We start from the raw sequence: 15,006 nt of genomic DNA on the forward strand, positions 1-15,006 counted from the left end.
AGTTACAGCCTTATTCTAAAATGGATTGAACACATTTTGTTACGTTACAGCCTTATTCTAAAATGGATTGAACACATTTTGTTACGTTACAGCCTTATTCTAAAATGGATTGAACACATTTTGTTAAGTTACAGCCTTATTCTAAAATGGATTGAACACATTTTGTTACGTTACAGCCTTATTCTAAAATGGATTGAACACATTTTGTTACGTTACAGCCTTATTCTAAAATGGATTGAACACATTTTGTTACGTTACAGCCTTATTCTAAAAATGGATTGAACACATTTTGTTACGTTACAGCCTTATTCTAAAATGGATTGAACACATTTTGTTACGTTACAGCCTTATTCTAAAATGGATTGAACACATTTTGTTACGTTACAGCCTTATTCTAAAATGGATTGAACACATTTTGTTAAGTTACAAGCCTTATTCTAAAATGGATTGAACACATTTTGTTACGTTACAGCCTTATTCTAAAATGGATTGAACACATTTTGTTAAGTTTCAGCCTTATTCTAAAATGGATTGAACACATTTTCCCCTCATTAATCTACACATGATACAACATAATGACAAAGTGAAAAAAGATTTTTTGAAATGTTTGCAAATGTATAAAAAAGATCAAAAACAGAAATACCTTATTTAGATAAGTATTCAGACCCTTTGCTATGAGACTAAAATGAGCTCAGGTGCATCCTGTTCCATTGATCATCCTTTAGATTTCCACAACTTCATTGGAGTCGACTTGTGGTAAATTCAAATGAGTGCACGTGATTTGGAAAGGCACACACCTGTCTATATAAGGTCCAACAGTTGAAAGTGTATGTCAGAGCAAAAAACCAAGCCAAGAGTTCGAAGGAATTGAGCTTCGCGATATGATTGTGTTGAGGCACAGATCTGGGGAAGGGTACCAAAAAAATCTGCAGCATTGAAGGTCCCCAAGAACACAGTGGATTCGATGATTCATAAATGGAAGACATTTGGAACCACCAAGACTCTTCCTAGAGCTGGCCGCACAGCCAAACTTAGCAATCGGGGGAGAAGTACCTCCCCGACCAAGAACCCGATGGTCACTCTGTCCCAACCACAACTACAGCTACAACACCGTGTCTCTCTGTATAACAAAATGTGTTCAATCCATTTTAGAATAAGGCTGTAACGTAACAAAATGTGTTCAATCCATTTTAGAATAAGGCTATAACGTAACAAAATGTGGAAAGAGTGAAGGGGTCTGAATACTTTCTGAAATCACTGTATATACAGTATCAATACCTTTCCCTCAGGCAATATGGCAGCCAACCATCCATGAAACCATTCCTTATAATTAAGTATTTTAGTCTGTTTCCTCACTTCACATTATAATTGTGTGTATTGACATAACTTACAATCCGTTGATTTTCATTTTTTCAAATTAAGCCATTATTTCATGCTTGTAAAATTAAAAATGTTCTTTCATTAATTTCTCATTTTATTTCGTTGTCTATTCAGTCTCCTTTAACTGCTGTGAAAAAATAATGAACATTGAAGCAGGCATTATATTAACACGTTATATGGACTAGAACAAAATGTCGTACTGCCGGGATAATGGACAGGTCTTAAACAAGAGTAATTGTGTGTGGGTAGAAAAGTGGCAAAGATTGGGGAAAAAAATATTCAGAAAATTAAAATATTTTTCACAGTGTGAAAGTGTGTAGGTGAACATTTCTAGGGCTGTTTGTTGCACAATAAACACATATAGTCCTACAATATAACACGACATAACACACTACATAAAACAGACATTCAATCATATGAGGAGTATTGTGTTACCGTTTTCCTCCAGGTGTTTTCGGAGGATGTAGCTGGTCTCGGTTCCCTCAGTGGCGTAGTCCAGTGGAATGCTTCCGTTCACATCCTGAAGTAGAACATTCACCCCAGTCTTCCAGAAAACACGGAACGTATCAAACCCACCATAGAATGAATAGAGGAGGGGAGGGGGGAGGGAGACACAAACAAATTGAGTGGTTTCTCAGGCCATTCATCAGAGAGGAATCGATGATAAAGTAGGCCCAATTATCAGGCCCTCCCAGCAGCGTGAACCTGAGGAGAGCCACAGGGACATTAACACTCAATGAAGTGAATTAAACAACTCATTACATATGGGATTGTGGGGACCCCAGGGCAGGGAATGACCAAGTGTGTGTGTGTGTGTGTGTGTTGTGTGTCTGTGTGTTGATGGGACCTTGGGATCATCGAGGGGGGGGGGGGGGGGTTGGGATGTGTGTGAAAGTGGTAGAGAGTGTGAGTGTGTGTGTGTGACAAGATGAATGTGTGTTTACACAGTGAAGAGTCCTACCAGTGCTGCCTTCTCTTGGGGTGTGAGATAACAACATACCCCCAGGCAGACTACACTTGGACTGTGTAATGACTGCTGTTTGTCTAAACATACACAAGTAAAACATGGTTGGGATTCAACATTCCTCCCACCACTACCCTCGGGAACTACTCTGTGATTTGTCAACTCTGTTGTAACATCACTCCTTTCTTCCTTGCCTCACTTCCTCTCTTTACCTTTTTTCTCCCCCTCTCTTTTATTTCTCTCCCACTTTCCCTCTCGCTGTATCTCCTCCCCTCTATAACATACTTAAACTAACACATTTCCTTTCACGTCGCCATTGTCAGTCTCTCCCCATAAATCGCTGCTTGTCATTTGCCTAAACAATAAAAGAGTTTGCAGTGTAATGATCGTGGCTGGGCTGCGGCTGATAAGAGGGACAGGGCCTTTAAGTGAGGTTCCTTATTGAATATTTACAGCTAATAGAATTCTAACAACCATGTTAGGATGCAGCCCAAGATTAATGGGCTAGTCTTCAAGCAGACATAGAAAAGTGTGTGTGTGTGTGTGTGTGCATAGGGGGGTGGGGGGTCATGTGTCTTTGTGTGTGTGTGTGTGTGTGTGTGGGAGGGGGAAGGGCTTTACAGATGATAGAGAACGGAGGAAGAGGAATACCAAGCAGATGGATATAGGCTAGAGAGCGACCTGCAAATGCTGAACACCAATCCCCAAAATTGAAAGTCCAAACCCTTATATCTCAGAGCCCTGGACCCTAAAATTCAAACCTCAAAAACCAAGAACAAAAAATTCTGCAATCTCTAAACACGAGGGAAACATCAGAGATGATGAATCTACCCCTGTTATTAATGTCAAGCAAATAAAAATGCAATTCATTTAGTTCAACTGGTGTTATTGTTATGTTATTAAAATAGTGGAGAGGTCTGCGTTTGGAGTTTGCCCCTTTGTTTCATTGGGTAAAGTGCCTACCAATCTGTATGGTCTGGTCTAGCAGGAGCTGTTGTCACTCATTAGCAGGGTTAGTTAGGGGTTAATGAATATATTACTTAACATTCAACATCAGCTGGTGCTTTGTATCTATTCATGAGGAAGGGCTCATCGATGTAAGAAGGAGAGCATAGAGAGAGAGAGAGAGAGAGAGAGAGAGAGAGAGAGAGAGAGAGAGAGAGAGAGAGAGAGAGAGAGAGAGAGAGAGAGAGAGAGAGTACCTACTGCCTGTCTATTTTCATACTTTTTTTCATCCAGTCCAGATATGCCAATCATACAGTCTTTCTGCAGGTTTCAGAAAACCAGAGAGTGGGGAGGGACAGTTATTGACTTATCCACAGACTGTCACACACACACACTCTGGACAATGAGTGTATGTGTGCATGCGTGTGGGTAGAGTAGATAGGGGAGAGGTGGTGTCCCTGACCTATCATTCTGAGCTCCTGGGTCAATAGGGGACTGTCCTAATGGAGACATCACTTGACACAGCCTGGTCTGGCGCTACAGTCAGACTACAGTAGGCTACACACTGTTATACCTACTGAACTGGTTCTCCTGAGGAAAACAACTGGGACCTCTGGAGGATGGCTTCTGATGTATGCATTGTGTTATTTATTCATTGTAGTTTATACTTAGCTGACTCCTACCATTATGTCAAACTTTGCAGTCAATACATAGCGGCAGACAAATGTAATGGTATATAATAATACAAGGAGCAATATGAGTTTGACCACCTCATTAATCCTAATGTAATCCTAGATGGAATTCTAGATAGTAATAATGTTAGACTTGACTTGATATGACTGCTATATCCTGGGGCATCCCATCGATCAAGACAGAGCATCATCCGTCTGTTTACAGATATTAACCACTGACACGTAGAAACGAGCGGCGTCCAGTTGTCTCCCGGGCACCACACGTGCAGCAGGGGTTAACAAGCTGACCGCAACACGCTCAGCTCTCACCGCCGCATTATGATGGATCAGCGTTTGTCGCCCTAACAACAGGACGCCATAACGTGCCCCTGGTGGGATCAATACCAACCACAACTAAGATGTAGGACTGTCCCCTGGGAGGGCTGTAGGGACAGCAGCCCACTGGAGAAGACCTAAACACACCATGATCCTAAAGCTAGATAAATGAGCTTAGAATGGACTAGCTATACAGTCAATGTGGACTAGTCCCCTACGCTAAGACAAATTACATCACAATTTTGAGATTTATGGAAGGAGTCAGGATCAAGACAGAAAATAATATTAAGTTCCACTATTTTACAAGAGTTTAGACATGGCCATGTCGTTAGGATTTGAAAGACAAAAGAAGCTGATCATTTTTAAATGCCAAAAGTGGGTCAGTCTTCTACTGTAGTTTCAGAGGGACTTATACGACTCAGGCTAAACCTATCTAAAAGGAAGTTTCATAACAACAGAAGATCTCAGGAGAACCACTTAATCACAATCTCCCATCTTAAGCCATGAGGAGTTTAATGAAGCCAGTAATATTAAGATGATTGCTGTAAGCCGTACCATCAACACCCAGCAACAGACAGTCAGGAGTTACACAATAGTAAGCAGAAACTTCAGGGTTTACTCATAACTTTCAGACGTGTTTAGACAAAGTGTGTTTGAGAGGTCGGTTAAAGACTCATCAGAGGACCACTAAGTGACACATCAGAGGACCACTCCAGACAGACGAGGCAGAGAAACCTCCAACGATCCTCTAATATAACAGGATTACAGTAACATGAGAGAACTGATATCATGGTAGTACTCACAGTGATGGGGAGTAGTTAACTACATGTAGTTGAAGTAGTAATTGAACTACATTTTGCTGTAGCTTGGTGGTAGTTTAACTAAATTCAATTCTAGGTTGTGTTTTCAGCAGTTAACTACTTTTTTGCCATGTAGAGGTGTAGCTAACTTCTGGAACTACACACCATTTTTTTGCAAAAATAAAATAAAATATGGGTAGAGTAGGCAATCATTTCCTTCCTGTTTGACTGTGTTTCTTAAGGGCAGCTTGAGTGTAGCTGACCTTCTTCCAGTGTGAAGTACTTGGTAGCTTGGTAAACGACCAAGTCCCCGAGGCTCCCGAATGGCGCAGCGTTCTAAGGCACTGCATCTCAGTGCTTGAGGCGTCACTACAGACACCATGGTTTGAATCCAGGCTGTATCACAGCCATCTATGATTGGGAGTCCCATAGAGCGGCGCGCAATTGGCCCAGCGCCGCCTGTGTTTGGCCGGTGTAGGCCGTCACTGTAAATAAGAGTTTGTTCATAACTGACGTGCCTAGTTAAATAAAAAATGAAAAAACAATATTTTCAGAGTAGCTTCCCCAACACTGAGTATTCATTAGGGCATGCAGCGGTAAACCTCAAACAAGTGTTTCTTATTGGACGAGTTAAATTAATACCTTCATGTTTTGTCACATTTTTCCTTATTTGGACCAATCACTTCCTCTGGGAGATGTTAGAACAGAATAAGGACAACCTGCCAATTCGCTCCTAATCGCGAATCACTTATCTAATTGCTGCCTGCATGGCCCTCGATAGCCATGCAAATCAGGAGACCCTAATTGGTACTGTGAAATTAAATCAGATATGATAACGGACCGATGCCATGATGGGTTCAAGGCTTTGATTAGGGAGCTATGGTGATGCCACATGAACAGAGATTGCTACTCAACTAGACTAGACTATAGAAACAATTATGTCATCTCTTCATAATTGTTATTGTGCATGGGGGGTGTTTGATCGTAGAGGATAAGTATCCTCATACGGGGAACCAACATGGATGAGCTGTAAATTAATGATGAATACCTCACTATGGCTGCATTTAGACAGGCAGCCCAATTCTGATATTTTTTCCCCACTAATTGGTATTTTGACAAATCAGATCAGCTCTGAAAAATATATGATGTGAAAAGATCTGATGAGATTGGTCAAAAGACCAATTAGTTTAAAAATTATCAGAATTGGCCTGTCTGTCTAAACACAGTCTTTAACTCAAATTTACCCGAACACACACTTAATATAAGGCCAGGCTAGCTTTAGCATGAAGGAGCACTACTCTGTTGTTGCCTATTGGCTCCTGTCATAGTTTTATAACCAAACTGAACATTTCCATGACAAAAATCCCCTCCACTCCTCTCGCAGTCACACAGACAGGCTAAATTCTGACAGAAAGATGTTGGGAGACGGAGCAGTACCCGGAGCTGGGAATAGGGGTTTAGATTGGGGTTGGGAACAGGGTTGGAAATGGGTATTGGGAGTGCATGGAAAATTGGGAAGCTTCCTCCCACACCAGCTGTTTGCAATGTGGTGATAAGATAATTAGCATTAGCACTAGCAAACAGAGAGAGAGAGGGTGAGAGACAATAATGTTACCCCCTCCATCCCAGCAAATACAGCCACTGTGTCATCTCTGTCAGCACAAACACTGTCCTCTATTTAGGATGCAGGAATGGAAACCCAAGGACATGGATGGAGAGGAGGAGGAGATGAAAGGAATGACACAATGGATAACTGCATGAATGAGCTGGACATTTTTGTTTGCATATCTTCACATGTCAATCAAAGGTAAGTCTGTCAATCATTCTGATATGGTGAATCACTCTGAAAATACTACATTTCCCTACATTAGACCCAGCACATTGTTTGGGAAATTCCCTGAAATACTTCCTAATATGAATACTGTATATGTACAGTGTATTCAGAAACTATTCAGACCCCTTCACTTTTTCCACATTTTATTATATTACAGCCTTATTCTAAAATTGCTTAAATATTTGTTTTCTTCATCAATCTACACACAATATGTCATGCCCTGACCTGAAATATCTCTGTTTTCTTTATATTTTGGTTAGGTCAGGGGGTGACTAGGGTGGGTACATTCATTTTTGTATTGTCTATGGTTTTTTGTATGTCTAGAGTTTTTGTAGGTCTAGGTGATTTGTATGTCTATGGTGGCCTGATATGGTTCCCAATCAGAGGCAGCTGTTTATTGTTGTCTCTGATTTGGGATCATATTTAGGTAGCAATTTTCCCTTTGGTGTTCGTGGGTTCTTGTCTATGTGTAGTTGCCTGTCAGCACTCGTTTTGTATAGCTTCACGTGTCGTTTTGTTATTTTGGTTAGTTTGTTCAGTGTTCATTCTTATTATAATAAAGAATGTACGCATACCACGCTGTGCCTTGGTCCGATTCATACGACGAACGTGACACAATACCCCATAATGACAAAGCAAAAACAGGTTTTTAGAAAAAAATTGCAAATCTATATGAAAAAAAAACTACGGCAATATCACATTTAAATAAATACTCAGACTCTACTCAGTACTTTGTTGAAGCACCTTTGGCTGCAATTACAGCCTTGAGTCTTCTTGGGTATGACGCTACACATTTGGCACACATGTATTTGGGGAGTTTCTCCCATTCTTCTCTGTAGATTCTCTCAAACTCTGTCAGGTTGGATAGGGAGCAATGCTGCAGAGCTATTTTCAGGTCCTTCCAGAGATGTTCGATCATGTTCAAGTCTGAGCTCTGGCTATGCCACTCAAGGACATTCAGAGACTTATCCCCGAAACCACTCCTGCGTTGTCTTGGCTGTGTGCCTAAGGTTGTTGTCCTGCTGGAAGGTGAACCTTCGCCCCGGTCTGAGGTCGTGAGCGCTCTGGAGCAGGTTTTCATCAAGGATCTCTCTGTACTTTGCTCTGTTCGTCTTTCCCTTGATCCTGATTAGTCTCCCAGTCCCTGCCGCTGAAAAACATTCCCACAGCATGATGCTGCCCCCACCATGGTGAACCGCAGAGATGTTATTGGCCAGGTGATGAGAGGTGCCTGGTTTCCTCCAGACTTGACGCATGGCATTCATGCCAAAATGTTCAATCTTGGTTTCATCAGAACAGAGAACCTTGTTTCTCATGGTCTGAGAGTCCTTTAGGTGCCTTTTGGCAAACTCCAAGCGTGCTGTCATGTGCATTTTACTGAGGAGTGGCTTCCGTCTGGCCACTCTACCATAAAGGCCTGATTGGTGGAGTGCTGCAGAGATGGTTGTCCTTCTGGGAGGTTCTCCCATATCCACAGAGGAACTCTGGAGCTCTGTCAGAGTGATCATCAGGTTCTTGGTCACCTCCCTGACCAAAGCCCTTCTCCCCTGATTGCTCAGTTTGGCCGGGCAGCCAGGCTTGGTGATTCCAAACTTCTTTCATTTAAGAATGATGGAGGCCACTGTGTTCTTGGGGACCTTCAATGCTGCAGACATGTTTTGGGACCCTTCCCCAGATCTGTGCCTCGACACAATGAGCTCTACGGACAATTCGTTCTACCTCATGGCTTGGTTTTTGCTCTGACATGCACTGTCAACTGTGGGACCTTATATAGACAAGTGTGTGCCTTTCCAAATCATGTCCAATCAATTTAATGTACCACAGGTGGACTCCAATGAAGTTTTAGAAACATCTCAAGGATGATCAATGTAACCAGGATGCACCTGAGCTCAATTTTTGTAACGGTAGTCCTCCTCCTCTTCTTCATCCGAAGAGGAGGAACAAGGATTGAACCAAAATGCAGCGTAGTTTGAAGACATAATGATTTATTACAAGACAAAACGAAACAAACACGAAAACGAACTATACTTGAAAATGATACAAAATAACAAAACGAAAGTAGACAGACCTGAACGACGAACTTACATGAAACACGAGAACGCACGAACAGGGAAAATAGCCTACACATAAAATGACGATGTACAACACAAACCGAGACAGTCCCGTATGGTGCGACAAACACTGACACAGGAGACAATCACCCACAACGAACACTGTGACAACGCCTACCTAAATATGACTCTTAATTAGAGGAACGCCAAACACCTGCCTCTAATTAAGAGCCATACCAGGCAACCCAAAAACCAACACAGAAACAGAAAACATAGAATGCCCACCCAACCTCACGTCCTGACCAACTAACACACAAAAACTAACAGAAATAGGTCAGGAACGTGACAATTTTGATTGTCATAGCAAAGGGACTAAATACTAACACAAATAAGGTATTTAAAGAATATATATATATATATATATACATTTGCCAACATTTCTCAAAACCTGTTTTTACTTTGCCATTATTGGGTATTGTGTGAATAAGGCTGTGATGTAACTAAAAAGGTTAGAAAGTGAAGGGGTCTGAATACTTTCTGAATGCACTGTATTTCAAGAGCATCTATAACAATTGTATAATGCCTTAGAATGCACAACATAACACTAATAGTATAAACACTCACTACAAAACACTGATTGTGTAAATCAGTTTTATGTTTATCATGTTTATCAGCAGTTACATAGGAACGATCAACAAAAAATTCCCTGATTGCGGTCTTATTTGGGATCAGAGCAGAGTGACTGTGCATTGGCAGGCTCAGTGCTGGAGAAGACATGTGGTGTCAGGAAGGCAGAAAGAGAAAGGGAAACAGAGGCTGTAACAGCTTCAAAAAAGAGCTATTTTTACTCAGTCACTGCCTCAGCTCTCCTTTCAGCCGTCCTCCTGTACCCTTCTGATAATTCTGTAATATATGTTATCTTACTCTGAGGAACACACATACATTTACACATGCACGCACACAAACACACAGAGAGAGAGAGAGACAGAGAGAGAGAGAGAGAGGGACACACACACAGAGAAAGATACACACACGCACAGCCATTCATTTTTGGGGGGAATCTCAGTCATTCTTTCATTGAGCTTGCTCACACAAACACACACAAGGCCGCACAGACACTTACACACATCCCTCATAATTTACCAGAGGGAAGCTGAAGAGGCATGTAATCATTTTGTTTACAGTAGCTTGAAAATCTTTCATCTTACCCTTCTCTCACCCTAACATTCCATACCTCTCTCTCCTGACTGACAGTAAAGCTGAATCTTGTGTGAGTACTGTAGATGTGACCTCATTAGCTAGAAAGTGGGTCTCAGTTGAAAGTGAATGGAAGACATTTAGAGTCTCTCTCACTCTCTCACTCAAGTGGTCCCCTTGGCAGGAGTAGTGTTTGGCATATTTATATCACACACAGACCCACTGATGCAGCTCTCCTCTTGCAGCACTGCTTTAGGGAAATCAAACACTGCTCTGATAGAAAGAGGAAGAGGGGAGGTGAATACACAGACACACATACTCTCTCCCTCTCGCTCTTTCTGGCAACTCTTCAAACACAGCCACATCTCCCCTGAGTGTATCTCAAGCCCACCCCACCATACATAGTCTGCTGCCACACTACCACACCAGACCCAATCAACATAACCAGAATAGGACCTAACACCAAACCAAACACAGCCCAACCTCCATGCCTCCACCTCTGCCTGCTCCTGTCCCCTCCTTTAAAGCTGTTCCTGTCTCACTCTGGACTTAATCAGCAGAACCCCAGACCTGACCCAAACCCCTATGATAGTCTAATACTGCAGACACCAGACCTGATCCAAACCCCTCTGATAGTCTAATACTGCAGACACCAGACCTGATCCAAACCCCTATGATAGTCTAATACTGCAGACACCAAGACCTGATCCAAACCCATCTGATAGTCTAATACTGCAGACACCAGACCTGATCCAAACCCCTCTGATAGTCTAATACTGCAGACACCAGACCTGATCCAAACCCCTCTGATAGTCTAATACTGCAGACACCAGACCTGATCCAAACCCTCTGATAGTCTAATACTGCAGACACAGAACCTGATCCAAACCCCTCTGATAGTCTAATACTGCAGACACCAGACCTGATCCAAACCCCTCTGATAGTCTAATACTGCAGACACCAGACCTGACCCAAACCCTTATGATACTGCAAGGATCTACTCTTCATAGGACCAGCTCTTTTTTATCCATACGTACTACGTGTGTGTATATGTGTGTATATAAATATAAATATATATATATATATACAGTATATATATATATATACAGTTGAAGTCAGAAGTTTACATACACTTAGGTTGGAGTCATTAAAACTCGTTTTTCAACCACTCCACAAATTTCTTGTTACGAACTATAGTTTTGGCAAGTCGGTTAGGTCATCTACTTTGTGCATGGCACAAGTAATTTTTCCAACAATTGTTTACAGACAAATTATTTCAAATATAATTCACTGTATGACAATTCCAGTGGGTCAGAAGTTTACATACACTAAGTTGACTGTGCCTTTAAACAGCTTGGAAAATTCCAGAAAATGATATCATGGCTTTATAAGTTTCTGATAGGCTATTTTGACTGATTTTAGTCAATTGGAGGTGTACCTGTGGATGTATTTCAAGGCCTACCTTCAAAGTCAATGCCTCTTTGCTTGACATCATGTGAAAATCAAAAGAAATCATCCAAGACCTCAGAATTTTTTTTGCAGACCTCCACAAGTCTCGTTCATCCTTGGGAGCAATTTCCAAACGCCTACACGTACCATGTTCATCTGTACAAACAATAGTACGCAAGTATAAACACCATGGGACSACGCAGCCATCATACTGCTCAGGAAGGAGACGCGAACAACAGCAAAGGACGTTGTGAAGATGCTGGAGGAAACAGGTACAAAAGTATCTATATCCACAGTCAAACACGTCCTATATCGATATAACCTGAAAGGCTGCTCAGCAAGGAAGAAGCCACTGCTCCAAAACCACCATAGAAAAGCCAGACTACGGTTTGCAAATGCACATGGGGACAAAGGTTGTACTTTTTGGAGAAATGTCCTCTGGTCTGATGAAACAAAAATAAAACTGTTTGGTCATAATGACCATCGTTATGTTTGAAAGGAAAAAATGGAAGGCTTGCAAGACAAAGAACACCATCCTAACCATGAAGCACAGGGTGGCAGCATCATGTGTGGGGGTGTTTTGCTGCAGGAGGGACTGGTGCACTCCACAAAATAGATGGCATCGTGAGGATGGAACATTATTTGAATATATTGAAGCAACATCTCAAGATATCAGCCAGGAAGTTAAAGCTTGGTCGCAAATGGGTCTTCCAAACGGACAATGACCCCAAGCATACTTCCAAAGTTGTGGCAACAAAGTCAAGGTATTGGAGTGGCCATCACAAAGCCCTGACCTCAATCCCATAGAACATTTGTGGGCAGAACTGAAAACGCGTGTGCGAGCAAGGAGGCCTATAAAACTGACTCAGTTTCACTTCCGACTTCAACTGTATATATAAATGTGTGTGTGTGTGTGTGTGTGTGTGTGTGTGTGTGTGTGTGTGTGTGTGTGTGTGTGTGTGTGTGTGTGTGTGTGTGTGTTGTGTGTGTGTGTTGTTGTGTGTGTGTGTGTGTGTGTGTGTGTTTCTCACCAGCAGTAGTAGCAGCACCATGTCGGCGTGGTCACACACACACGCTATGTGCAGGGCTGTCCAGAGGTCCTCATCCTGCAAGTTGACGTTTAACCCTCGCTCGATCAGAACTTCAGCCGCAAACACATTGTCATGACGAGCACACTATGGGATGAAGAGAGAGAGAGAAAAAGAGAAAGAGAGGAAAAGAGAGCGAAAGAGAGAGAAAGAGATAGAGAGAGCGAGGAAGAGAGAGGCGTGGTCGGATAATGGTGAGCCAATTGAAAAACAGCAGGTGGACGTGGTCGTGTGAGTGCATGTGTGTGTGCATGTGTATTTTTACCAGGTGTAGAAGAGATCCTCCAGAGGAGATAGGAGTGTTGGGGTCAGCTCTCTCCTTCAGTAGACGCAGCACTGCAACATAGAACAGAGAGAGAGAAATACAAACGTGTAGCTTGGTGTGTGAACACATGTGGATGTAGTAACAGAGATAGGCAGGACATCAGGAGAAAATATACCAGATAAACAACGTAGGTAGACAACGGTTTATTATGAAAAACCCAGTGCATTTTTCCAATAAAAGTGCAAGCGCAAATGTACACACAACACGCAGCACACACACACGCACACACACGACAGCTTCCTACTCTCCAGTAAAATCCCCCTGTGTGTGACTTGTTCTCTGTGTGCCCTTCAGGAGTCACTCAGTCAGTCAATCAGTCAGTGTGTATTATAGCAGTCTTTCAGTACACCCAATAGCACCCATTTTTGTTGTAGCCCCAGACAAACTCACTTGATTTAACTCATTGAGGGCTTGATGATTAGTTGACAAGTTGAATCAAATGTGCTTGTCCGGGGCTACAACATAAATGTGTGCTGTTGGGGGTACTGGAGGACTGGAGTTGGGAAACACTGTAGTTGGTCTGAGAGGTGGAGCGCCTGCCTGGAAACACACGGCTCACTCATCACATCAGCTCTACTGAGCCACAGTGGACTGCACTAACACACTGCACTACAAACACAGTATCCACAACACTGACATACTGACACAGATTACCTGGTAATTCTCTACAAACCATTCCACCGTGCTCACACACAGACATAGATCTGCTTTACATCGATCAGTACTCACCCACCAACATCTATTATTCACATGGAACACAGAACTGCTGAGCCTTTACTCACTGACTCACCCAGATCTGCCCTAACCACTACCCTCAATAATGCTTCTACACGAAAGCGATAAAAGGAGAAGGAAATTACTGAGGGAGAGTATTATACACAGAGAGAATGAATAAAAAACTGAGATGGACAGATTTGAGGGCAGAGAAAGAGAGAGAGAGAGGAGCGAGGGGGGAGGTTTTTAGACATATTTTCCATCAACAACAGTGATAAGCCAAAATGGATGCTGGATAAACACTGGGAGACCTTACCTCAGCAGAACCCTGAACTAGTCTGTCACGCAAGCCTCTGACAGACTGGCATGCACTGTCATACACACACACCTATAAAGCGTCTGTGCACACACTAACTCACTGACTCTCTCAAACACTCACTTAACCAGAGCCATTAGCAGTGAGCGTAACAACCACTGTAATTACCAAGGTGAACCATAGTGAGGAGCCCCACAGGGTTGTTTAACCTAAGTCCAGGGTACTCAAATACTATTTGAGAAGGTCCGGTCAAACACATTTCCTATGAGGCAAAGGTCCGGATAGATATTTGTATTTATTAGTGTAGTAACAAACCCCTCCTCGTGACCCATGCATCACCAAACTGTTCACACTCCTCCTGTTGGCGGAGATAAGATTTTGCAGTATTAAGTGTGCCTTGAATTCTAAATAAGTGTGCTTGACTGTCACCAGTCAAGCACCCCCACACCATCACATCTCCTCCTCCATGCTTCACTGTGGGAACCACACATGCGGAGATCATCCGTTCACATACTCTGTGTAACACAAAGACATAGCGGTTGGAACCAAAAATCTCAAATTTGGACTCATCAGGACTAAAGGACAAATTTCCACCGGTCTAATATCCATTGATAGTGTTTCTTGGCCCAAGTAAGTCTATTCTTCTTATTGGTGTCCTTTGGTAGTGGTTTCTTTGCAGATATTCGACCATGAATATTTGTTTCACACAGTCTCCTCTGAACAGTTGATGTTGAGATGTGTCTGTTACTTGAACTCTGTGAAGTATTTTTTTGTCCTGCAATCTGATGTGCAATTAACTCTAATGAGTTTATCGTCTGCAGCAGCGGTAACACTTGGTCTTCCTTTCCTGTTGCAATCCTCCAAGCCAGTTTCATCATGTACTTGAAGAAACTTTCAAAGTTCTTGAAATGCTCTGTATTGACTGACCTTCATGTC

At 42.3% G+C, this 15,006-nt stretch overlaps 1 protein-coding gene across 1 annotated transcript in view; it reads right to left on the reverse strand.

The window, feature by feature from the left end:
- LOC111959253 (uncharacterized) overlaps nt 1-15,006 on the reverse strand; it is a 202,670-nt gene that overhangs the window by 129,728 nt on the left and 57,936 nt on the right. Inside the window, 3 exon segments of the mRNA XM_070437758.1 lie at nt 1,816-1,924; nt 12,659-12,802; nt 12,981-13,051. Of these exon segments, the coding sequence (XP_070293859.1) occupies nt 1,816-1,924; nt 12,659-12,802; nt 12,981-13,051 (324 nt within the window).

The sequence above is a fragment of the Salvelinus sp. IW2-2015 genome, linkage group LG36 (assembly GCF_002910315.2).
Source record: "Salvelinus sp. IW2-2015 linkage group LG36, ASM291031v2, whole genome shotgun sequence".
NCBI lineage: Eukaryota > Metazoa > Chordata > Actinopteri > Salmoniformes > Salmonidae > Salvelinus > Salvelinus sp. IW2-2015.